Source organism: Excalfactoria chinensis, chromosome 1 (assembly GCF_039878825.1).
Source record: "Excalfactoria chinensis isolate bCotChi1 chromosome 1, bCotChi1.hap2, whole genome shotgun sequence".
NCBI classification, from domain to species: Eukaryota; Metazoa; Chordata; class Aves; order Galliformes; family Phasianidae; genus Excalfactoria; species Excalfactoria chinensis.
Genome location: NC_092825.1, coordinates 129,670,752 through 129,697,769, shown reverse-complemented (window position 1 = coordinate 129,697,769; position 27,018 = coordinate 129,670,752). Strand labels below are relative to the sequence as shown.

The window sequence follows — 27,018 nt, the reverse complement described above, 5'->3', positions numbered from 1 at the left end:
CAATGGCACTTGCAAAGCTTTAGGAGGGGGCACAGTGTTTTCTCATTATTGAGGCCTTGTCTTGACAAGGAAAGGAAAGTCACATTTGGATAGGTTTAGTGCATCTGTTAGTTAAACCTGTCCTTTTTCCAGATCTCAGTATGGGGCAAGATATGTAGATTGATTTGTAGTGTACACACGGATTCTAGCTGATGAGCTGAACTGTAGCATGTGCTCTTTCTGCAGTTACGAATGCAGCTAAACGATTTCCTAATGCAGCAGAAAAAGGACCTACTAAGCTTGACAACACAAGTCTCTGTAAGTCTTCTTTCTTTTCTTTTATTTTCTTTTTAAGCTCAAAAAGTTTTAAGTATATTTAAGAGTTAAAAAGCAGGTATAAGGCTTCCAGAGCACAGGTCCTGTGCTGACATGCTTTAGTCACTCTCATGCTCTAGAAAAAATCACCACGTTCCACAATGCCATTTGCAATTGCACATTGATGCTGCAGTTAGAAATGGATATTCAACCACATACAAAGCAATTTGATGATTGAAAGAACTCCCTCCTTATTGGTTTTTTGGGTTGTTTTTTTTCTTAGATGAAGGGTGTTCATCTAGTGAGCTGTCAGTTCTAATTAATTTCAAACTTGAATTAGCTTGCAAGGAACTGTGCTGCACCCACCACCTTCCTAACCACTAAATCAATCCAAAAGCTTTAAGGTGACTTTGGAAAGCCTGTTGACTTCTTAGTGCTCAGCCTCACTTTTGGTGTAAGATATGTACGCAGAAGGAAGTTGTTAATGGCTACTTTACACATTACATTAACTATTATGCAAAATAAATAACTGCACAGTGGAGCCAGTAAAAACTACTCAGTACAGAGCACTTCTTTTTATCAGGTGGGAAGGCACTACACAGCAGAAAGAACATACAGAGAGAATGGGGAGTGATTTGGTTGAAGATTTTCAATAGCAGAGATAAAATGCTTAGACAAGCCAATCCTATTTCTTGCTTCTGGTATCTTCAGTCAGAAACAATTGCATTGCATCCAACTGAACAGTAGGGCTGTTTAAAGCTCAAACAGAAGCCCAAGTTCCTTTAGACTTTAACTGTTTTGTGACCAGCTGGGCTGGTGCCTCCTGCTCATTCTAAGTTGTGTGGGCAAAAGCTGACAACATTGTACAGAGGAAAAGATACATGTCTTCTTCATTAATCATCCTTAGTCACACACCAGTTCCATTTTTTAAATGGTTGGTTACTGTCTCAGTCCTCATCCTTGGATTCCATAAGGAAGATTTAATAGAACCATATGATTCAAGTCATTACCAGGCTGACTGGATGGGTGGTAGACTTTGTATTTCAAGGCTAAGGCAAGTTTCAAGGGAAAAGCAAATACCCTCGGGCTGGACAATCCACTCTTCAGGTTAGTTTCTTTTCATGCTAACACTTATAAGGTTACTCAAAACTGTAGATGCCTACTAAGCCACCCTGTTTAAGAAAAGCAAACTCCACAGTACAGAGCTAAGAGCACATTTCTAATTTAATTCTTCATTGCTGATTTAGCCAAGGGAAGAACGTGCTTTCATTTCTTACAGACAGGCGAGCAGCATTTAAAACCACTGAAGTTTCAAGGTCAATTTAATAGGGTTTGTTTCCAGTATTTGCAGAACGTGTGAAAAGTCTGAACAAATATTCAGAAGCACAAAGGAAAATAAAACAAAAACCACAGTCTAAGATGAAATCCATTCCAGTGCTGGGTGGCTGGAGAAACCTTTTCTTCTTGTGGTTATGGTAGACCCAACTTTGGATCTGCCTTAGTTTTGCTTAGAAGCGTCAGCATGCAACTTTAACCCACAAGAAAGGCAAGACTAATTCTCTCCTTTTGGTTCTCCTCCTTTTGGGAAGAACCAGGCAGACAGCTATCAAGCAGTGATGGCATGATCCATGTCAGCAAACCCAAGTGCCAGTGACTAAAATTGTTGGTACTGTGCATTCAAGTACAAGAGTACATACGCTATAGCTTTCCACTTAGATATTCTTAATGGAAGGACAGATTAGGAAAAAAAGGAAAAAAAAAAAAAAAAAAAAAAGGAAATGAAATGAAATAAAAACATTGCAAAGACAAGCAGAAACCCCACTAACCAGCCAACCAACCTGGAGAAAAATTCCTTCCCACCCATCTTCCATGATACAGTATGGCAATAATGCAAAACACTGGGAAAACAGACAGCTGAAGCCCACTCTAAAACCTTGAGAACAATTTACATGAATGCTGTTCAAGAAGTGCCTCGAAGTGCAACCTCTTAACTACTTTCAGCGAGTTCATTGGGATATATCTAATGAATATTAAGCAAATGTCATGTCAGTGCTTCTTGGAGCCCCTGCCTACAGATAAAAGTCCATAATTCTCAACTTTTAGCAGGTTTTTGTTTTAAGGAAGAATGGAAAAAAAGGATTTAGTCAGCACAAGAAATAAATAACAGTATGTTCTCTGCTACTTTTACACAGGCATTTCAGGATTGTTAAACAGACTGCTTCCTTCCCAAAGTTAAGTCAGACAAGACTACTGCTGTGAAGGAAGGACATGCTGTCAGCCAGTAGCTACAGCAAAGCACCAACTGCCCCTACCATCTTACCTGCATGAACTATTACCATCAACTTTCTTTACTGTTAGTTTAAGAGTCCTTACAACAGCAGCCACAGGCCGAGCAAGAAAAGACAGAAAAAAATCAGACAGGAGCAAAAGAAAGACAGAGGCAGAAAAAAAAATCATGTTTTAGAGTTAGAGGGAAAATGTTACAAACTATACATTTATTTTTTAAAAACAAAAGAATGATAAATGTACAGAATTAAAATAGACAAACTTGCTTCTAGGGACAGACCCTCACCAGAGAAGTGAACTGCAGAGGCTAACTGGAAGGGGTCATGATCTCACTGAAAACCTAACTTCTGAACTATGATGACAGCTTACTCTCAGCAGCAGCTCAGCTAAACTCTTGACTGGAAGAATTTGGATTTTCACTTTCCTCCGAAGTCCAAAGCAGCTGTTTTCACAGTGCACACAGATGATCTTAAAAACTCATTTTTCAAACACAAAAAAATGCCAATGGTTAGTCTCTAAAACAATACGGTATACATAACATGGTTCCATGAAACACAAAGATACCGTAACAGGAAACTGTTCCAAAGGTAAGACCAATTTCCCTCAAAATGGCCCTGAAACTCATTAGCATATGGATTTAGTAGGGCAGAAATTCCATTTTCCAGCTTTACCCTCACTAAGATATGCAGTATCTGCATTCACAGCAAAATTTTACAGCTTTTGTTCACAGTTGTTTAAAAAAGAAAATTGAACTCGATCTTAATACAGCGCTGATTTAAATTCATTCTGCCTTAGCTGTGCTAATTAAGGTCTACGGGCTTCTTTTTCCTCAATATAATTCAAAGTATACTTAAATTTAAGATGTTTAAATTAAATGAAAGGATGTTGAAATCAATTATAGCAGCCACAGAGAGTAGAAACAGCAGTACAACAATCTTCCTACATTCTTTTCTGAACATACAGATGGAATAGGGGTGGAGAAAAAGATAGCTGCCTTAGAATAGTAGCAAGCACAATATTTAGAAGGTGCTGTTGCACGTGCATGCTTACCCTTCTTTAAGCAATATAGGCTGCTCTATGCTCTTGTGATCTCTCCTTCCTGAAGATGAAATTAAATCTAGAAACTAGAAGGTGAACAAAAAACACAGATAAAATGACAGTACAGCAGTAAAAAAAAAAATAATATCCTAAACATTTGTACAACACAGCACTGCAAGGAAATACTGCAAAAGTAATTCAACAGAAGGGTACTGGCAGATATTTGAGGAATTTGGGAGCTTTCCTGTGTTGTAAACTAAAAATAGCACAAATGTTACTAAGTGCAAAAACTGCAAATGACCAGTGCTTCTTTTCCAAGCCTTTTCTTTGGAATATCTTTCAATTTCTTCTGTGCTAAGAAATGTTCATCACAGATCTGCAGCACTCTGTGAAGTACGCATGTGACTTAAGCTCTAAGCAGCAGCCTTACTGATCCAACCTAACCATTAAATAGAAGCAGATCCAAACAGATTCTAATGCTACATTCACATCATTTGATACAAGTTTCTCAAAAACTACAATTATCAGGAGTCTGCTTTTTCTAGCACACACTTCCTAGTTTACAAGCAGTACATAACAGGATTCTGAGCTTCAGTCTCAACCACCCCTAAAGATTACTAAGAACATTCGCAAGTATTACGTACATTTTTTACTGCATCTGCATATTTCTGCTCATTGAAATAGTCATAAAAGGTAGCCATGTAGGATTCCTTGAAATTTGCCTGGAATACAAAACCAAAACCATGCACATTATGTTACAGTTTGTACCTCAAATTATTATTTTCAACAGCAGCAGACCATGACAAAAATCACCGCAGAACTGTCCAGAGGTAAAATAAATGAAAATCTACTTTCCTATTGTACAGCACACGTTCAAAAAGGTATTACCAAATTTCTATTTCAAAAAGGTAGTAGAACACATTCCTAATGCTGTTTACTATAATTAATGTATTGTTCAAAATCTTCAAGCTTCTGCTTTGGCTTTTGAACCTGGTCCTAAATCTGAAAAACTGTAGGAGAAGGAATTCTGTAGACTAATAGTTGAGGTACAGATTCACCTGTAGTTGCCTGTGTGAATGGTAACTAAACCACCAGGATCCCCAAACTGTCTCCAGATATAACAGTTCGGTGCCTTAAGTTTTAATTCAATTAGAAATCCAGAGCATGGGGATCTAAATCTAATTTCAGCACTGACTGACCAGAAACTAAATAGGTATGAAAAGAAAAGCATAGTAATTTCCCTTAATGGGAGATTCTTCTCAATTAAGGAATGCAATGCCCTGGAACAATTTTCTAGGTTGGTCATACAACTTTGCTATACTAAAATGTAGTTCAGATTAAGACAAGTCTATTTCTGCCATGAGCATGAGGCTGACAGTCACAACAGACAAAAAGAGTTTTGTGTAAGACAAGTGCAACTCAAGAATTTTCAAGGCTCTATTACAATGGGTGATAAAAGCTTAAAACAATCACTTTCTTAAATTAAACCTTTAAATGAAAATGATACACTTACAGATTTAGACTTTGATAGGCTGCCCAATGTTTGAATAGTTTTAGAGATGAGTGTCAAAGTTCGGGAAGTCTGTGGATCCTAGGAAAGAAAAAGGTAGTATTATACAGATGGAATATTTAAAATATTTCTTATTTCTTTCTTCTCTTGAAGAAAACTAACATAAAATTGAAACACTATAGGGAAGGAGTTGTTTCTTTCTAAGGTTTTTGACTCATGTCACCACGCATCATACCCATTGCCTTTGGCTCTCTGAAGAGCAATGACATGCAAAACCAAAGAGACATCTATCTTGAAAACTGTTCAGGTCCTCCCTGTTCCCAGTAAAAACAACTAACAAAAAGTTTGGCTAAGTAGCTTAACAGTCAAAACACCTCCAACTGTTGCCGACAATCAATCTAGCATTAATGTAAGACAGCATAAACGAAGCAGTGATCATATTTTCCAAAGTAACTAAGACTATCTACCTTGTCTGACCTTAAAGTTCACTGTTCCTTCCATACTTCTCAAGTTCTTCACGTAACTGTCATTCAACATAGGCTCCCATATGCAAGACAGACCTAGCAGATCTTTGATCTAACAAAGCTATTTCTCCTAGGGATTACTGAAGTAATGTAAAAAAGAATCTTGCTAGACAGAATATGGTGGTAGAACTATATGCATAGCTAGAAAAAGTGATGCAGTACTTACTGGATGGTGTGGTGAAAGCTGAAAGAGGTTTGGAGAAAGAATGGCAGGAGCAAAGAATCTCAAGAAAATAAAGCTGCTGACAGCAGTGTACCTCACATCTGGGTCACCTAGGTAAAACAAAACAAAAATACTTCTACTCAGTATTTCAATAATACTTCCTTCAAAACCTCCTGAAATTACCAGGATGCCTTCAGAAAGTTAATTCAAACATTTGCTGTAAATACATATAATCTACAGATTCAATCTTCATTATTATAATTTGCTGCCCTTCATGAAAATACATAATATATTATAATGTATTATAATATATAATACATTGTAAATGCTGGAACCATAAATATGTACCAACAAATTGCTCTTTTAAAATGCTGTCTTTGAATGATGTTTAAGGAAAGCTCACGATCTCCTAAAGTCATGTTTCTTTGCAAAATGAATACTCAGGGGAAAAACAGAGTTCATACACATCTCAAATTGTATTTTGGATTATACACTGTCCAATTAGAAAAAGTATCATGGATCACAGAGACTTCTAGACTGCATACACTACACCTACCAGAGATATAAAGTAAAATAACATGTTGAAACTCACCCTGAAAACGTTTAGCAGCTGATTCTCTCAGAGAAAAGAAAATATCACACATGACTGTAGGACAGCTTACACCAGATTTTGTAATGACAGTAAAAATGCGATCAACATACTGCCTCAGGTTTTCCTGAAAAAAACACAACAATTATGACAAAATTAATTTGTTGTTGTTATGGAAAGCTGTATTATTCCTGGTTTTATTTGTAATGGAATCATTAATAAGAGACTCTCACTTTTCACATTATATGCTTGTAAAAGAATCTCGCACTCAGTGATATTCTCTTCAGTGAATGTACTTAAGAGTAATAATGCTCTAAAAAAAACAAACAACTTATATGCTAGTATGACATATTCCTTCTTTTCACAGCACTGTTTCACGTGACACTGCTAGAGACATAAGAGACACAGGCTGTTATCCTTGCAACCAATGTTAATGCTGTCCGAGGTCCTAAGTTACACAAGGTTGTATAAACAGATACTCTGTCTTCAAAATCTAATGCATACCCTGTTATTTTCCAGGTTTTCGCCATCTTTCAATTTCACCGGATCGATTTCACAAGGTTTATGTACCTGGCAGATCTAGAAAAAAAGATACAGCGCACAATTAATATATTTGTTTACCTTTAAGCAAACTTTTCAAGGAGAAAAAGTCTTGTAAAAATCCTCACCTGCTTCCTGTATAAAAAGCCAAGCGCACAATTTGTACTTTTTTCTTGACAAAGCACTGAAGGTAAATTACCAGCCATCTTTATTTTTCCCAAAAGGAATCGTTAATTTGTTCTGTTCTTTCTTTCAACTGAGATGAAAAATTATTCAGATGCTCTCATGCAAGACTGCTCAAGAATAGCCCTATTTTGCTAAAAGTCAATTTCCAAAGTCCACCTATATTCTCTAAAAACTGGACATGTTTTTGATGAAACAGTAAACCAGCTGCTGAAGAAACTGTCAAATCATTTGAAGGAAGTCTGTGGTCTGAAAGTATTGCTCAATCACTGCACTAAGAACCCTGCACCCACCACTCTGGACTGGACAGATAATAAACCATTGCTACAATATATACATCACATACACAGTTATCTAAGAATCATTTGATTACTTTAAAGCCACTAGATGAAATGTCTCAGCTGCAGCTTCCCAGCAGCTTTCTGCTGTGTATATCCCTTATCCATTGAAGTTATTACTTTTTTAATTCCTCAAAAACAATACATGGTAGATGTTATAAAATGGCATAATTTAATTTAGTTAGACAAGTGGAAACTTTCAATTTCCTTTAATACAATCCAACTGTTTCAGAGCTGGGTGACTCAGCTGTGGCTAAGCTAAAATACCAAAAAGGATTTCAATGTACGTAGAAATTACTTAACTATTTTTCCTACAAACTGCCTTAAAATTAGAAGGAAAAACAGTACCTGCTCCCTGAAGGCCTTTTGAAGTGACATTTTAATTAAAAAAAGGAAAAAAAAAAGAAAAGAAAAAAAAGAAGCCTTTAATGCTCTTACCTCATCTATAATTGGCTTTAGTGTAACTTGCAGATAGTGCATTCCTGCCAGTTTCATTGTCTCGTCGATGCACTTGGAAGTTAATGAGTTTCCTCTGAAAATGGTGTTTGGATCTCTAGAAGTGAACAATTTTCTGTAATTTAGTCTCTTTGTAATAAGCTGCTAACATATGGAAATACAAGCAGTAGTTAAATAAACAAAAATTCCTTTTGACACAAGCCTGCCAGTAAATGCAGTCATGTAGTCGCTTCCAGGCTGGAACAGAATAGCAGCAAGCATGTTAAATCCCAAGGGACTAAAGATTTTTTGGCCCATTCACACAGCCTGATGAGGCTTCCCTACACCATCCAAACACATGGCAACGACGTAGGCTCAGAAGGGTTTACAATACAATACGAGGGAAACTGCACCTGTTTTCACACGCTACTGAACAGCATTTCTTTGATTAAGGGAAGGAAGGGAGCAATTTCAGTCTTGTAACAACACTGGACATCACAAATAACCTTCTCCTACCAAATAAGTGGTTGTAAACTGGGAGGGAGATGAAAACACCAGCTCCAGTGACACAGGCATCTCTTTTAAGTGACCCACAGCACTGCCTTCTGATAACACTATTAAACACAGCACAGATCCCTATTCTGAACTGAGAACTGTGTATGGGTTGATACCCATACACACACTCTCACATTTTTCTGACAGATCACCTCCACAGAATTCTTCTTGTACTAGATACACAGCCACCGCAATTTGCTAAAAATTACCTCTCTGCACTTTTTTGTTGCATTTTGGAAACTCAACTGAAAATTGTATATTAATTCTAATTATGTGGATCTGTATATAAGCAACTCTGCCTTCTAGACGTATATGATCAAAAATTGACTACACATATCAGACCAAGTTTGCTAGTTCTTGTATATGCACTAGCATTTTCCCTGCTGCTTGTAGCTTACCACAGTTGCACTCATTTACAAGCAACAAATAACAGGATTCTTTTTTTTTCTCTTTTCCTTTATTTATTTTTTCCTTTTTTTTTCTTTTTTTTTTTTTAATTAAAGAAGTAAGCTCCCTGCCTGTTACAAATGCCCAAAAAGTCATGAAAACAAACATCTTTGCCATTTTATCTCAGGAACATGACTGACAAGGGAGCAGCAAATTTCCTCATGCTGCATCAATGAAGCAGTTCCAGCCAACCTGAAGCACAGAAAAATACACTTAACCTATGGGAAGAAAAACGCTCTAACCCCCAGACACACTGAAAGAAAGGCAACCCCCACAAAGTCTTTATTTTGTACTGAGGAGGTGCACTTCAGAGCCAAAGTCTGCCATTCTCCTTCACTGCCAATTGGCTCTAATATTGTCAGCCAAGAACGTGATTATGCAGGCACAAGACTTGTAGCAGTATCTGTTCTTTGAGATTTGTCTGGGGTTAATACTCCATCCTACACCACTAAATTGCCAGAACACTAATAAGTCAAGGAAGTGACTTACAAAGAGGGACCAGAAAAAAGATTCTGTTTTCTGCTATCCAATGCCACATCTGATCCTGTCTTTGTTCCTCAGCCCTCTAATTTGAAAGATTAGATACAGAGCTTGCCTCAAATACTCATATTTAGGAAGAAATTTGCTTTTTGTTTAGAACAAATCCAGCAAACACTTTTACTCAGCACAAAATGACTTATTAGCACACTCTGAAGCTGAAATGATTCCATATGAACAGCTGAAGGTTTTTGGTTATCATCAAACTATCGATACAGAGAAGAGTGTGAAAATCCCTGCTCTCAGACCTTACAACAGTTTTCCAAGTAAACTCTGTAAAACATGATGGGAATTCCTCCTCAAATGAAACTCATCAGTTCTTCAGAAATTTTATAAAGAACTCTGACATTAGAATCATAGAATCACCAAGGCTGGAGAAGACCTCCAAGATCATCCAGTCCAACCATCCACCTATCACCGGTACTTCCCACTAAGCCATGTCCTTCAGTACACATTTCTCCTCCAGGGACAGTGACTCCACCACCTCCCTAAGCAGCCTGTGCCAGCACCGGACTGCTCTCTCAGAGAAGAATTATTTCATAATATCCAACCTGAATCTCCCCTGGTGCAACTTAAAGCCATTCCCTCTAGTCCTGCTAGTTAGGTGGGAGAAGAGGCTGACCCCCACTTTGCCACAACCTCCTTTCAGGTAACTACAGAGAGCAATAAGGTCACCCCAAGTCTCCTCCAGACTAAACAATTTCAGTTCCCTCAGCTGCTTCTGCTAAGGCTTGTGCTCCACTATTTCTGATACAAGCCAGGATGCCACTGGACTTCTTAGCCACCTGAGCACACCGCTGGCTCATGTTCAGCCAAGCATCAAACACCACCACCATGTCTGTTTCCTCTACACAGTCTTCCAACCACTCTGCCCCAAGCCTGTAGTGTTGTCTGGGGTTGTTGTGGCCAAAGTGCAGGACCCAGAACTTTGTGTTGCTGAACTTAATCCCACTGGCCTCAGCCCATCAATCCAACCTGAACAGGTCCCTCTGCAGTCTTCCTATCCTTGGGCAGAGCTACACTTCCCCCCAAACTAGTGTCATCTGCAAATGTACTAAGGGTGCACTCAGTGCTCTCCTGGAAGTAATCAACAGAAATAGCAGACAGACCCCAATATCAGCCCCTGCAGAACACCACTCGTGACCAGTTGAAAGCTGGATTTAACACCATTCACCACCACCCTCTGGGCCCGGCCATGTATCCAGTTCTTTACCCAGCAAAGAGTGTTATCTATCTAAGCCACAGGTTGCCAGTATCTCAAGGAGAATACTGTGGGAGACAGTGCTCAAGGCTTTGCTGAAGTCTACATAGACTACGTCAACAGCCTTTCCTTCATCCACCAGGCAAGTCATTTGATCATAGAAGGAGATGAGATTGGTCAAGCAGGACCTGCCTTTCATGAACCCATGCAGTCCAGGCCTGATCTCACACATGCTGTGTGATCTCCCTCAAGATGATCTGCTTCATAATCTCATTTGGCACAGAGGTCAGGCTGACAGGCCTTTAGTTCCCCGAATCCTCCTTACAAACCTTCTTGTAGATGGGAATTGCACTGGCAAGCCTCCAATCCTCTGGGACCTCTTTGGTCAACCATGAATGCTGGATGATGCAAAGTGGCTTGGCTATCACCTCCATGAGCTCCTTCAGGACCCTTGGGTGGATCCTATCCAGCCCCATGGACTTGTGGCAGTCCAGAGGGAGCAGGGTACCCCTAAGGATAACTGGTCTGAAGTCGAAGTCCCTCATAAGAACATGGGCTGGCAATCTTGCAACTTCTGCCAGCTGTTCATAGAACACCTCATCTGTCTCTTCATCCTGGTTAGGTTGTCTACAACAGACCTCCACCAGGATGTCCACCTTGTTGGTGCTCCCCTGATCCTTAATCACGGAGATTCAACCTTATCATTCCCAGCTGCAAGCTCAACAACATCAAGACACTCTCTAATAAAGAGAGACACACAACCACCCCTCATTCCTTGCCTACGCTTCTGAAGAGCTTATAACCATTACCATCTTTCCGTAATGGCAACTAAGTCACAGTTTTCCTGCCACACAATGGCTTCCTGGCTTAGCTGGGGGGAAAAAAGAGCAACTTCAATAGTTTCTTTTGAAACTGCATTTAGTTTCAGAAACTGGAGTATAGGATCCTAACACAAGCCAACATGGAGCTTGACAGCAATTAGTTTGTTGATACTTACTGAGTTCTCTTCACTTCAGCACTTGCAATGGCACTTATGAAAGGCACAATTCTGCCATAGTGTAAGAAAAGCCTGACGAGAGGTATGGCTGCTTCCTGTTTTTCTCTGCAGACCTCACCCAAAATGTGTGCAGCTGATGCTGAGACAGGCTGAAGAAATAAAATAGAAAGAAATAAAAACTTTGAGAGATCTTCATAGGACAAGCATCATTTCATTCTCTTCCCCTTAGTTCTTCAGTGCATAAACCCACATAACAATTGCAGTGGTCAGTTACCTAAACATGCCTAAAGATAACATGGCTGGGCCTCACATTCCAGTTTTTATTGGCTTTAAGTTTTGATCAGAAGAGGGCAGCAATTTAAAAACTATTGCAGTACAGTCTTTTTCCCACATTTTTAACAGCTGACTTTTCACTGAATGTGACTGTTGCCTGGGAAGCACCTGAAGAACTATAAGCCTTCTCATTTTCACACTATGGTAACAACAGAAACCAGATCTGGAGCTGAAAAAAAACAACACTCAAACCTCAGGTCCAAGCCAACTGCTAAAACTATACGTAACGGCAGATGAAGTCCATCCTTCTGACATTTTAGAGCTGGTTCTCTGTTTGGGTTGTTTTGTTTCCTCACTTTGTTTTGTTTTTAAATTATGCAAGTAAACACGTTCCTCTTCAGTAAAGGAAAACCAATTGATCAAACTGAAGTTTACTCTGCATTTTCACACGTAAAATTAGAAAGCCACAGAGAATATGCTGCTGTTAAAACCACTGGTGTTCCTGGGTGTGCCTCCACCCACCATTCTATATGCAGATAAAGATCTTTTCTGTAAGGACAGAAAACAATCATGAAGGATATGCAGAGCTTAACAAGATCCCTGGGTGTAAGAAGGAAGAAACTAAAGATTCTGGTAGTTATACACCTATGGTGCCAACAAGACTGTGCCTAACATTCAGGGAGAACCCTGCGAGGATAAATTACAGGTAAACAACAAGCAGCACAAGCAGATTACCTCAACATCTGCAGATTTTAGCAGGAGGTCTCTAAGTGGACTGTAATAATCTGAGGAAAAAACATGGTCTTCAGTGTAAACCACATTTAACCTTAAGGAACCCAGGTCATCAGGTTTCAGTGACTTGTTACCATTATCTCTGGGCTGCAGGAAATACCTGAAATGCAGAAGTAGATAGTTTGTGCTGAAACACAAGATTATCTCAGGCTATACAAAAGCATATATAAAAGCTATAGATAGTGATACAAACGATCTTTTTAAATTTACTGAATTACTTGAGAGTTCTGAATCAGAATTTTTAATCATTTCTTAGCAACCAACTCCAACATGGAAAATTCTGATCATTTCGATTTAAGCCAATGTAACATATTGAATAATACCAAATAAATAAATAATACCAAAAACTCAGTGTATTAAAATTCCCACACGCAACACACAGAGAGACTCAAATCTCCAATCATATTATCAAAACTTCTTGTTCTTACATCTGCTAATATCATTCTGGCTTGCTTACAAAATTATAGATACAAATTAAACCCATTTAAACTTTATCACATAGCAGTAATTATTCAAAGACTTCACAGCAAACATATGTTTCTACTCATACTCCCAACAGAAAAATGTCAAGTACCATGCTTCATAAGAACTCGACTGTCGCAGAAATTTCAAAGGAAGTCTCAGTTCTCCTAGAAACTCATCTCCAAACTTCAAGTTACTGGCATTCCAGAGATCAACTCTGCAATAAAAAGAAGTAATTTTAAAAGAGTCATAAGGAATAAGAAAAAAAAAACAAACAAAAAACAACTCTTTAATTTTGTTGGGTTTTTCTCCTCAAACCCAGGAGTTAGAAAGTTCCACAACTGTACAATACCAGTTTTCAAAGAGGTAAGAGGCTAAGACTGACTTAACAACTCATCTCCATGAAACACCAGTGAAAAATCATCTAGAATACCTTTTCCTCATCTGTATTGTTTCCACAGTCCATACTGATAAAGATCCAGGGGCTCTCCATATATCTCAGATAAAGGAAAAAATACAGATAAAATAAATACCATGGTGAAAAAGGGCAGAGACCTTCGTCTCAGGCTAATTTCACCTACCAGCAGTTTAAGTGGCAGTTTCAAGAGTGAGGCTGAATTTCTACACAGCCTTTCCCAATGCTTTTGCTTCTGGGAAGATTCACCATGTCAAGCTTACAAATATTTGCATCTAAAGTTGTTCTGTACAGACAGTAAGACTGTTCTATCGCACAATATCACATGTTTATTATCTGCAATCTATGCAATTTCTGTCACTTAGTCCCTCACACATGGAAGTTCTGTTAGATGATGCTTCCTTGCCCTTCACACGCTCTTTAACATTAAGGATGTAAAACAATTGCACTCAGATTCAAAGCAGAAGTACTGGTGTCTAACCTGGCATTTGTGGACAAATGTCACAATATCCATCTCAGAGTAAGGGTTTCAAACTCTGGGACAGATGTTTCTGTACGTATTTTAAGGCTTCCTCTGAGTGGCACTTTTATTTTAAAACAATCACAGCTAAGAATTTCTCAGCTAAGTGACAGTCTGAATATGCCTGAATATGACAGTCTGAGGAAAAAAGTCTGTATGGGGAAAAGCACAGGCTCTTGAATGATGAAGATTTTTAGAAGAACTGTAACTGTAATCTGGATAAGGTGCAAAATGATTTGATTACGGGCACCTTCCTAATCTGAAGCAAGTCACAGTAGGTTGTCAAGGAATGAAGACTGATAGTCCTGCTAGGGGTTTATCCTACCTTATGTAAGAGCAGAGCATGTCACTTATAAATCCCCTGAGCCTTGCATCTCTCACCACTGTCTCATGCATCAAGTTTCATACAGCAGACATGTCAAAAGTTCATGTTACATGCCTGCTAGTTTAAGTTCTTCAAACTCTAATATTTTAACTATTTTTTTTAATTTGCAAAAATGATCCAAGAGGAAATGCCTTTGAAAATTCTACCTTCTCTATTCTTTCTCCACATCCAATTGATTGCAATCTTACAAACTAATTCAAATGGCTAAATGCAGCTTCTGGAGGGGCTGAATCTTTTGAGAAGGTTATTTACCCATAGCCCAACTCTTCATTTACAAAGTATTTACAGGCAATTGGTTTCTAGTTTATGCAAATGCCTTCTAGATGCTCACTGGCAATAACACTTTCAAACATACACAGCCTCGCACATGTGAGGAACTCAAAACTCAAGGTAGATCTCATGCTGTACAATAAGCAAAGCAGACATGCAAATTCTGACATTATTGTTTAGTGCACTCGAAGCATAAAGCATTAAGTAAAAGAAAATATTATACACAAGACCCTAGAGTCTAAACCGTTATTCTAAAATAGTCAGACACTGCTCACAGAGAGAAAGAAAGAACAACACTGAGGAGTAGGAGGAGGAGAAACAATGAATTTCAGCAGAACATCTGGTCCTTTAGTGCTGATATGCTCTGCCTGCAACTTCCTACACCCACTCAGAAAGAGAAAATTTCATAGCTTTAGAGAAAAGCCATGAGAGACTGCCTCTGTACCCCATGGAATGGTATTTTCTCAGGAGAGAAAAAGAAAACAAACCCCCAAGTCCATTAATTGTATGATCCATCCAGAGGGCATGGGGGCAATCTAACTCTGAGAAAACAGAGTGAAGGAAGTGAGGGGGCTGGGAGGTGAACCCGAGATGGAAACAAAAACACTCTGTCCTATATGGGACAAACTGTCAGAGCAAAGAGTTTGCCCAACCAAAACTAATTCTTTATCTACTTTCACTTATTCTTTAAGTGCCAAATCTTTTCCCAACTGTTTTACAAGTCTTTCACATCACACTGTGATGTGTTGTTGTTAAGGAATGGAAGACTTTTTTGAAACTCTTCTACATCTCTTGTGTCTCTTGCATACAGTCTCCCTTTCTTGTTTCTCAGTCCTGGCAAACGTATGTCTATTAATGGTCATGCAGTGCACGTGATATTACAGTAATGGGCTCCGTGAACCAGTAGTTGACAGGCAAAGTAGAGGGTAACATGGCAGCCCTCATCCATTCATCAACATAAACACATCTTGCTTGGTGGGAATAAGTACTGTTCCCCTTGCCTGCTCCCTCCTCTTTTCCTTACTGCCAGTCACGCTTCTGAAGGGACCAAGGAATGTTTTGAGAGAGGAGCCCTCACTGAGTGAGAACACCTGGAGAAAAAGGAGTGGAAGGGATGCCTTTCTTCCTTTTCTTTCTCTAAATGCTACAGCACAGGGAGAAAAGAAACATCACACCACATGTGTATGTAGATAAAGCAAATTCCACCTACTGTGCACCCAAATCACCAGATGGACTAAACCTTTAAGTTTCAGGTATGTGACAGTACCTCTCACATGAGATACCGCAAGGCTTTGCAACCCCTACTGTTTCCTCCCCACTCTGTTCACCCATCGCCACAGACACTGTTGACAGACCTCTGCAGGTTTTAAAATAGCAGTAAGTGGGTGGGTGGGGTTGTTTTGTTTTTGAAATCAGAGTTACTTCTTTCCTGTGCGATGGATCATACCCAGCCTCATAAGAAGGGGTTACATTCTGGTAGGAAAAAGAGAAGAGAAACTGCCTCAGACCCAGAGAAAATTTCAGCTCAAGACTTTCCTTTCATGGAAGAAGGACCTTATCTGGGTTTCTAAAATTAAGCGACAAAAGCAAACAGATCCTTTAACAAAGAGCATCACAGAGCTCTTGGGCTCTCTTGGGAAACAGAGGGAGGGAGGGTTGAAAGGGGAGACCACACATAAAAGACTGCACCTAATGATAAGCATACACGCATGCACATTATACACACAGAGAAAGGATACTGAGGAAAAGAATGAGGATGCCTCCCACAGCAGAACTGTCACAAATTCATATAGGATGTACAGGATCATGCAGGTAGAGGAACAGACGCGGTGACAGAGAATCCTCTTTGAGTCACCAACAGTGAAATCATGCTTGTCATTTTGAAAGAGTTTACTACGAAGTACACAACTTTGGAAGATTATTAATAGAAGGTATTTTATATTACCTAATCTCCATTTTGTCAACTTCATCAACGTCTTCAATATCAAACTGGGACTTCTTGTTGTAGCTACTCGGTCTTGTAACCTAATAAAAAGGAAGAACCTTTAACAAATTAAACTGATATAAAAGCATTTCTGTGCTACTTCTACAAAGCTCTGGAAGATTGTGGCATTTGACTATCAGCAGTGAATTCATCCCTGATTCTGAAAACATTCAAGCATGGTAACAAACTTGTAGACTGCAGAATCCTCACTATACTGGTGTGGGAAGAATCTTCTTCAAGGGTAACTAAATGCTGCATTCTTTCTTTACCTGAGAAAGGATGTCTTTAGTCTTTAATACTACTTTGAGTTTACACTGGCAAAAGAAAAAAAACCATACAAATGAATACCACTTTCATAATCCATCAAGGGAACTAAAAGGGCAATTAATACTCGTGTCTTAATTACAGCTGTACAAGAGATGCCCGAGGCATTCTGAAGATGAGAGAGGTGGAAAGCAAAACCACCATTAAAAACATTTTACAATGGATCCAATTAAAACTGGGAAGTTCAGCCTGTCATGATATCTTGGAGTTCAATTTATGACACCCCCACAAATTATACTGAGCAAATCAGTTGTCCAAGAGATGCTACACTGTGCTACATATGTCAGAACTTAGAACCAGGTGCACGCTTCAGCAACTGCATTTGCAACGCTGATAAAGGAAAGCATGGGTAGAAAAGAATGGGAAGATAAGCTGCAGGTGTAGTGCGTTAGCAAAAGAAAGCTTTTGTACAAACATTTCTTAAAATCTCTCTTCTAGCATGATCTAAAAAAGCCTTTGATATTTTTGTTTTTTTCATAGTGTGTCAGAAACTTGAGAAAAAGGCTACCCCACCCAGCTGAAACCACAGCAGGAACTGATCAAACACAAGTGCGTATGATATGTGGGTTCAGCTCTTGGTTGCACACAGAAGCTCAGCTTTATTGTATGTTTAAATACTCGTGCGGCTTAATGCTTCCTCACAGAAACTGGCATTTATTGTAAACCTGACTTCTTGTTACATCAGATGCAGACAGAACAAAACAAACAAGTAAGCCAAGGATGTAGCTGCACAGACAGAGAGAAATGAGAAAAGAATCTTCAGACTGGACACCCAAAAGTCTTTTTGTGTACTTAAGAGAGGGCTCCATATTCAAGGTGATACACATGAGCCCAAAGGTACCGTAGCAGTACTGGGGACCAAATGCTCTAGCCCATAAACAAATGAAATGCACCTTTAAGTCCAAAATCACGGTAATTTAAATGCATCCTACAACGTCAGCAGCTCAGAACAAATTTTCTCATCCCACCCCTGCAACCATCTTCACCGTGGCTTCAAGAAATCATCCTACCTAACAGAAAATTATGTATTTTCTATTAGCATTGTAAAGCTAATGGTGTAGTTCTCGATAAGAAAGCAAACTGTAGTGTTTTATTACCTGCAAGACATGAGCAACAAAAAGTTGCAGCAGAGGGGTAGCTTACAGCACATCCTTTTCAATTAAACGCTTTGTTGAGAAACTTTGTTGGAGTCTGCATGCATGAGGTCCCTCTGTTTGTCTGCACCACTTCTTAGTATGCAGATTAATCAAAATGCTAAAAGGAGAGTCCAATGAAGTCCAACAGTTTCAAGGATGGAATTAGATATTAGGGAACTCTCAGCTCAGACTGCAAGCTGACAAGCTTATTTATTAGCTACTCATTGTTTTTAGCACAATTGATTTTGCAAACAGGCTCCCAGCACTACTTCCTTCTTCATGAGTGGGAGATTTCCCTGTAGCTGTGTACAGAACTTAAAGTCTCTTCACTGCTGCAGCTGAAGTGCTGGTGAAAATGGCTCCAAGCCACCAGGTGCAAGTTTCACTTGTAGCACCCTTAAGCAAGCCCTTCCAAACCAATGATAAGCTGTTTTCCATTTAGCTAATTAAGTCTATTTTGCTGCAGAAAGGAATGCATGCCTTCACTGACTTTTACAGATTTTCTTCCTCCTTAGAGCCATGGCCAACTGCTGTGCTAGCAGACTGCAGGAAAGCTGATGAAACTGTTTGGAAGCAGTAAATGATACGTCTGTCAACAGCATGAATCTGTGCAGCTCCACATGAATCAGGTTAGCTACAGGTCTGCCCACGTCTCATTAGTGAATGTATTTCCCAGCCCTAGCAGTGCTACTGAACCTTGTTCCTTGGAGACATTTAGCCTGGTATATACTAACTACTCAAAATGACACAAATTCATGATGGATCTGTTGGCACTGAGGGTATGTTTATTCTGGCTGATTCAGACGTTGTCCAAGCACTGTCCTTACCCACACAGAAAACCCATTCCTCTGAGTCAGCAGAACAGTGAGGATATGGGTTCCAGTTCAAATTTTACATTTGCAGATACCTGCAAGGAACTCGGCTCTTAGCATACAGGCAAGCAAAGAAAACCACCAGCCCCCTTCCCCAGCTCCAGTTGGAAGGTGCTTTCTGCTCTTCTCTTTCCTCTCCCCATCTGGCACCACCTGCCAAGTTCAGTGTTTAAATACCAAATGTTCGCTCTTTCTGCAGCGTACAGAAGGCAGAGGAATGAGACAGGTGAAGCTTTGTGGTGTACAAGATGAATTCCTTGATTAGGCTCATTAAAAAGCTCTCACTGTCAGACACCTCCAGAACTGCCTATGTTAAGTATCAGGACGCCCATTCTAGTTTATTAACACAGAGCATTACTCCTGTTTCACTGCCAAAGGCTGCAGCTCTGGGACAGGTGACAGACTGAAATCCTAAATACAGACACCGCAGTGCAGTCTCAGTATTCAGTACCATGGGATCTCTCCTCCCCACTCAGTGCAGCACACCTCTACAGTCACGAGTCAGGTCAGACCCATAAATGCTCAGTGCTAGCCAAAGGTAAGGCTGCAGTGAACTTACACCCCAGGAAGAGATTTGATGGATGACTGAAGAAAAGGTTATCCTGACTAGGCCTCAGGGCTTCCACTCATTTGGGCAGCAAGAAAGTGTCAATAAAGAGCGTGAGTATCTGTTCCTCAAATGCATCAACGAGAGTGCACTGCTGTTGGTATGACTGATTTGAGATCAGATGGTACAACGGTCAGCTTCTAAGCAAAGACGGCAGTGTGCAGAGTGGGTGGGTTACAGCAGTAAGGCCCCTCACAGGCACTGCATGCAGGATGTATGCACTTTGTATCTGTATGAAGCAACAGTGCTCGTCTGGTTCCTCCCTCCCCACATCTCCTCTCTAACATGGCTGCCTGTGCCCCAGGACTAGCTCTCAAAATCACATCCCTAATATCATTCCTATGCCAGCAGCTTCTGATGCAGATGCAGCCTGGATAATGTACAACACAGGAAAAAGCAGGGCTTTCCAGTGATATGCCAACTGCATGGTATTATTATTCTGGCTTTTCACTGATTAAATTATACCAGATAGGTTTTTGAAGTATCTACTGAAATAGAAAAATCCAGTGTAGACCAGGACTAAAATGTCCAAGAGAAAAGTAAAAGAGAAAGATTCACATACTTTACAGACAGAATGAAAAGTATCAAGAGGCATCCATATGATAATCACATGCACGCATACATAAGGACACACCATCATTACTTTTGCTACAAAGAACCAAAACTAGCACTTTTTAAGAGTTATACTTTGTCTTAATTGGACTTATTGAATACGTTCTGTATTAGGTAAAGTTGTAGGGGCTTCATGAGCTAGTATTACAGCAGGCTGAGAGACTACTGAAATGTTCATTTTAACAACTATCTTTCCTCTATGGTTTTCACTGTTCCTCTGAGACAACCTTCCTTCCATTGGCTGGAAAGGAAGGGTGGAGCTGCTGTAAAACCACAAGTTAGAAAAAATATACATTTACAAAAGCCCATTCTTAACTCTCTCGAAACTCATCTGGGTTGAGTTATACCTGGGTTGAATAAAGCCTGCTACTCAGGGGAAGTGCCCAAGTTGAGGCTTCTCCTTCAGAGCACCTGGGCCGAAGCAACGTACTGCTGCCTCAGCAGACATCTAGTCTGACCCTGGATACTTCTTTCCTCTGCACCTCGCTTTGAAACAGCCTTCAAAGAAGACAGCTGGCACAACATGGGGCAGGATGCTGTGCCAACTATCTACAGTATAGTATTTCAGCTTATCACCCATTCCTTTGAAATACCAACCTCAAAATAAAACACTTCATCAAAATGTGGATTGTTGGTCTTCTTTTTAACTTTTGTCTTTTTGGCTTCCGATCTGAATAAAGAAAAGAAAAGAAAGTGTAAGAAAACATCAGCAGAAGCACCATCTTAGAACAGAGCCACTGAGGAACAAATGGTCACTCATTAGGTAAAACTGGCATGCCATGTGGCTCCAGCACAGCGAGGCATACAAACACACACATGTTTAAGAGAGCATTCACTGCAACCTATTTCTCTCAAGTAGCAGTAATCACAGTTTGCTACCATTTCTTAAACTAAGTCCTTGAACTTGTCCATGTTCTTACTTTCTTGATCCAGCAGCATCTTGTATATGAACAGAATGACTTGCAAGAATGGAGCTTTGAACAGCAGTATTTGAAGGGAGAGTCAGCTCGAGAGTTTCTCATACCCTAAGAGCATAGGAGTCAGGAGGACTGATGCAGATATTTCTGTATTTTATAATCTTAGCCCGAGGAATCAATGAATGCCTTTCAGTGGTGTTAAACAATCAAAAAAACATTTTCTCACAAGAATGAAGAAGTTTTTTCAAAGGAACAGCAGAGCACTGAAGGTCTTCAGGCTTCTTTTTAAAGCCTCACTTTTTATACACTTAAAAAGATTTAATTGGTATATACCACTCTCTTCCCTGCAGTCACAACAGCCCCTAGTAAATGGCTTGTTGTTGAATTACAGTGAGCAGTGCTGAGCAGAAGTCTCTAATTTCTACTGCTCTGTAGGAACAACACAGGGCAGACCTCCCTCAGACCACTGGGGAATAGGCCTGACAAAGTTAAGCACTGCTCATTTGTCTCTGGGCAGCATCACCCACCTGTATCTGCATTTCAGAATACAGACATTTCACTGCTTGGTAATAGGCTAGAGCCAGCCAGTGCATTCCACATCAGCCAGCCAACAGCTGTTTGATGATTACCAAATGCTACAAACCTATGCTTAATTTGTTCTAGTTAAGTACAAGTGAGAAACTGCATTGTCCTGTGTCACATGTTCCCCTAAAGCTCTCTAGCAACAACAAGGCACAGATAAAACAGACACAGATGGAGAGCTGCAACAACCAAGTGAAAAACTAACCTAATAATCATTTCATTCCAGAATCTGTCCCTCATTTCTCGGGCAGCAAAGCTGCTTAGGTAGCTTGTAACTGTTTTTATTAACTGGATGTATACATATACAGTGGGCAAACAAAGCTGGGCTAAATTTCTATTGCCACTACACGCTTCCAGTGTGATTTGAAAGGTCCAGCCCACAAACATACAGTGCTTTCCCAGAACCAGCTCCAGCTGAGAGATCCATTGGCTCTGTAAGTACAAACTACGGAATAAACAACAGAGTATTTGTTGATATTTTTATGCTTGGCACTGCATAAAATACAGTAACAAAAGCAGCTTTCCGTCTCCTAAACAGGGAGGCAATAAAAAAGCCGGAGAAAAGAATGATACACAGATTAAAAATACCTCACTGTTCCTATGAGGAGATGAGAGATAAGAGACTAATCGCCTGCAGGACATGGGGCTGATTGCCTATCCCATCTCATCAGTCACACTTGCCAATCAACCTCTTTACTGATAAGCCCATCAGGGAGGGGACTGGGAAGCAGGATGTAGAACGGGAGACGATTAAGGCAGGCACAATTATTGGGCAATTAAAGTACTGGATAGGAATAAGCTGCATGCTGCTTGCTGAAGATAGGAGGCAAGCCTTCTCTCCTCAACAGAAAATGAAAGAAAAACAGACAGAACAAGATGGAGCTGTGCTCCTTATTTTAAAGGGAAGTATGTCATCAGCTGTCATACATTATCCAGACTGGGCAGGGGAGGGGGAGCAGATGAAGAGAGGCAAGTTTGGACATTCAGGGATACTAGAGTTAGTCAAGAGATCTCCATACAGTTTCAGTTCTTAACACTCAGTGCCATCCGAAAGAAATTATATGCTTAAAGAATCTGCATGTAAGGTATTTGTCAAGAATGTATCTCCTTTTCTAGAAAAGAACAGGAAAATTTAATCTAGTATTTAAACTAAGTATTATTATGCAGCATCTAAAATTTTATCCATGCAATTATATCCACACACATCAAATTACAGGATTGAGCTACCCACTGTTTTCTACATATACCTTAGTTTGCCATACCCTGAAAGCATAAAAGACCCTAAATATTCACATACAAATGCGCATGTTCTCCAAGATGTTGATGTATTCAGCTTTATCTTCTGTCCTTGCCCAAAATTAAGGCAACAAATTTGTTAAAGAAAAATGGCCTCCAACTGTGAGGTGAGAAGATGCACAAATGAAACCTAACCACAAATTACATACTCCAAGTTATTCAAATTATTCAGGGATTATTCAGACCTTTGCATAAAACAAAACTGAAGTAAGCCTCAAATTACTTTCTTGAGTATACCTTAGTAGTTCATACACAGACAGATAAATATTTAATTTCACTGCTGTCTAAATATTCTGTTGACCTGAGAAAAGAGGTTTCTAGACAAAGGAAACAGAAAATATCCTTTTGAAATGGAAGTTTCTGGAGGAGCAATACTTGCCTGGAAGGTCCTGCTAAGGTAACAGTGGCATAGGGATCACATTGCCCATTCACAATGGGAAGGCCTTGGCATTCTAAAACTCTGTAAAAAGAAGAAAAAAAAAAATGCGGAAAATCAGATCAATAAAATAGGAAGAGACTGGAATGAAAATAAAAGCAATGTATCTTTATCCTGCTCCACTTTCACAATATCTTTTACTAGAGAACTGAAATGTAGCCAAGCACAAGCCTCTAATTTGTAACTAAAACTTGAGAATGCATTTTGGTCTTAAATAATAACTTTAACATGGACAAAATTAAGGCTAAATTGCAGAGAAACCTTAACTTGAAGGACTCTTACTATTCAAGAAGCACAGCTTAAGGTTCATGAAATAAAGAGTATGCTGTCAAGATGGGACCTGTCAACACTTGAAAAGTCTCTAACAATTTATTCACCAGACAGCAATAACCAGCATTTATTTCTGTAACAAAGGATTAAGAAGAAAAACAACACACACATATCCCTGCAGTAGTCAAATAATTAGTCAAATAAATAGGCAGCTTAACCACAGAACTTTTACTTACTTCACATAAAGGGATGACTACCGTGATGGATTCAATACAGACATCTACTTTTACCAGGGGAAGTTCTGCTCTAATCCAATCTAGTTAAGTTCAAACACCAAGGACAAAAAGCCAGATCACTCGAAGGTGCCACACACAGGCAGAAGAAGTAGCATGTTATATTTACAGTTGGATTCCCTGACCTAGGATAAAGGCTAAATAATTGGCTTAATACCAACAGCCCCAAATTATTCCAATTTGAAAGGAAAATGCTACTTTTTGAATTCCAAAAAGGTAAGCATGAATAGAAAGAACCTTTACAGGGAACTCCACACTACAGCCTTCAGGCAGAGTAGTAAGAAGTACAGGTGGGAAACCTGTAAGCGCAGGCAGAAAGTCTTTAAGAGGAGTCAAGTCCAACTGGATTTTTCCTGTGAGTGCAGGAGAGGTCACTTCTTTGCCAGTACTTTTTATCCTAACAAAACTATATTCACAGAGAAAACACTGTGAGCACGCCTGCTGGTCATTCTTCTGAATGGCTTGAACACATTCATATGTGAACAGAAGAACAGCACACTATGTGTCAGTGTCAAAACCCAATCCCCTTCCACTGCTTCCTTAAGGCAGCCTTTAAGCTCCTTGAAATGAAACATTAGCTCAGTGGTTTTCTAGCAGTCAGCCAATTTTCTGCTGCTCATGAATGGTTTCCAAGCCAGCTCTCATCCATACAGGAAGAGTTATTTGAAAGTTACACAATGAAAGCATGTTCAGAGACAGAATTATTCCTGCAGTCCTTTCAGAATATGTGGACAATAGAAAAGGATCCCAGGCAGAGCGATCTAAACCTGAGGACACTACACAATAAAATCAGAGATGTGTCTGAATGCTGGGAAGCATGGAATTATCTATATACACAAGCGTGCTCTAAGTATACATATGCACAACGATAGGGTTTACTCTCATGCCACCACCTAGAAAAAAACCTTTTTTGTGGATAGTACTGACACCATCGCTACAGCTGTCACCAATGGTTACACCAACAAGCAGTATCATTAGCTGGTCAGAGACAACACAGCAACACTGGGAATTGACATCTTGAATCAGGTGTACTCTAAAAAGCTAAGCAGAAAACAGAATGACTCCTGATTTTGTGCGCTCTCCGTGTTTGTATGACTCACCTCAGAAGACAGAAGTTACCCATTCATAAACAGCTCATAAAATCATGAATGATGTGATGAACATTTCCTCACAAAACAAGAGTTAGGAGGCAAACAATGAAATGAGAAGGCAGCAGGTTTAAAATAAACAAAAGGAAGTTCTTTTTCCACACAGTGCATAATGAGATTGTGAAACATGTTGTCACAGGATGTCACAGAGGCCAAAAGAACACAGGGCTTCAAAGTGAGATTACACAGATAATGAACTGCAGGTTTGAAGGGAGCTATGGAAGCATACTGGTCCAAAAGCCTCCTCCTGCTCAGAAATGCCCGAACTGCTGATCAAGAAGGGTGTAACACTGGAACAACTATGCCATAATTAAAGTATCGTTCAGCAGCAAATATTAGAAACAGCTCGAGGTTAAACCAGAGATGTGTTTAAAATAGTTGAGGAGTGTTTCGTGTTCTCTGGGAAAACAAAAAAAAGAACAAAAAAAATCACAAAAAAAAACCCCAGAAACCAAACCAACCAACCAACCAAATAAATCGGAATACACTGATATTCTCTTAAAGTCATAATGACTTAGAGTAAGATGTTTCTCTGCCTGCAGTGGGAATAAGAAAAAGCGAAAGCAACCTTGAAAGAAACAAAGGGTGGAAAAACAGGAAACAGACACTGACACGAATGGCATTCAAAGCCTTTCAGGTAATTTTTAAAAGAGTTATTGTTTAAGGATGTTGGAGAAAGCAGGCAAAAAACTCAAGACAGGGCACTGAGGAAGGAAGGCCATGTCTGGAAAAAGGTTCATTCGGTTCTCGTGTCTCACTAAGTATTGTGAGGAATGGCGGTATAAGTCAGCAAAACACAAACATGCTCTCATTAGTTGTAAGAAACTAGTAGTTGTAATTCTAGACCTGCTTTCGTTATGGCCATTTTCTTCAGTCATGGGAAAGTTGTTAGGTAAATTAACATTCCTTCTCTCCCAATCTGTTACCAAAATACTTGCTTTAATGTATAAGATGGAAAAGAGCTAGAACAAAACGACAGCTACACGGAGACAAAATAAAACAGCACCCCAATTCTCCCACACTGGTATCATATTATTAGTGTTAATATCTGGATTATGAGGGGGGAGAAAAAAAGTATAATGTTTTCTCTGCTAAAGCAGTGGATAGACTAGGAAGCAGTGAAAAAAGACAGTAAAAATGATTAGAGCTCTTGCTCAAATTATCTGCAGAATTAATTTAATATAGATGTACCAAGATAATGAAGAAAGTCTAGGCAATCAAGCTTATTCACAAATTACAAGTTGACTCATAAGCCCCCAGAGCGAAAATGTCTGGTGGCTGTTAGACCCTTTTCCGTCCAACTGGTAGTTTCTGCTCATTAGTTGTCTACAGGCCAGCTGGGATATGGTTAGTAATCCCTCGCAGTTAGCATGTGCTTGGGCTGGGCCAAGGTTACTGGTAGGTCATATGGGAAAACTCTTAACACAGCTGCCTGCTATATTTTACTTGTGGTTTATAAAATTAACAGGTTTCAAGGAACAAGAGATTTCAGTTTTCGATGTGGTTCATGACCAAACCTTCACAAGACTAAATATGCTTTGGAAAATTCCCAGAGGGTAAAAGAAAACCTCAAACCCAAACACATCGTGAGCACGTCCCCTTGCCTTTGAATTGTGTGATTGCAAAAGTCAAGAGAGAGGCAGGGATAGAAGTTTTTGAGAAAAGATCTTTCATCAAAGACTAAGCAGCTCACAGCTGAAGGCTCAGGCATTCCTGCCTCTGGGCTGCCAACCAAGAGCTGTAGGCTGTAGACTCTGAGAGCCTCTAAAACGATCACACCTCAAGAT

General features: G+C 39.6%; 1 protein-coding gene across 3 annotated transcripts in view; it reads right to left on the bottom strand.

The window, feature by feature from the left end:
* RASA3 (RAS p21 protein activator 3) overlaps window positions 1–27,018 on the bottom strand; it is a 167,716-nt gene that overhangs the window by 9,850 nt on the left and 130,848 nt on the right. For 2 of the 3 annotated variants that reach the window (XM_072345786.1, XM_072345767.1), the window contains exons 6-20: window positions 23,464–23,544; window positions 20,887–20,959; window positions 16,700–16,779; window positions 13,277–13,381; window positions 12,646–12,802; window positions 11,638–11,786; window positions 7,904–8,018; window positions 6,909–6,983; window positions 6,408–6,531; window positions 5,819–5,925; window positions 5,132–5,209; window positions 4,263–4,340; window positions 3,631–3,704; window positions 2,615–2,662; window positions 1,992–2,015 (exon numbers count right to left, since the gene is read on the bottom strand). In XM_072345786.1, coding sequence (XP_072201887.1) covers window positions 1,992–2,015; window positions 2,615–2,662; window positions 3,631–3,704; window positions 4,263–4,340; window positions 5,132–5,209; window positions 5,819–5,925; window positions 6,408–6,531; window positions 6,909–6,983; window positions 7,904–8,018; window positions 11,638–11,786; window positions 12,646–12,802; window positions 13,277–13,381; window positions 16,700–16,779; window positions 20,887–20,959; window positions 23,464–23,544 — 1,368 coding nt within the window. The remainder of the gene's footprint in view (window positions 1–1,991; window positions 2,016–2,614; window positions 2,663–3,630; window positions 3,705–4,262; window positions 4,341–5,131; window positions 5,210–5,818; window positions 5,926–6,407; window positions 6,532–6,908; window positions 6,984–7,903; window positions 8,019–11,637; window positions 11,787–12,645; window positions 12,803–13,276; window positions 13,382–16,699; window positions 16,780–20,886; window positions 20,960–23,463; window positions 23,545–27,018) is intronic. The other variant, XM_072345776.1, reaches the window with a different exon arrangement.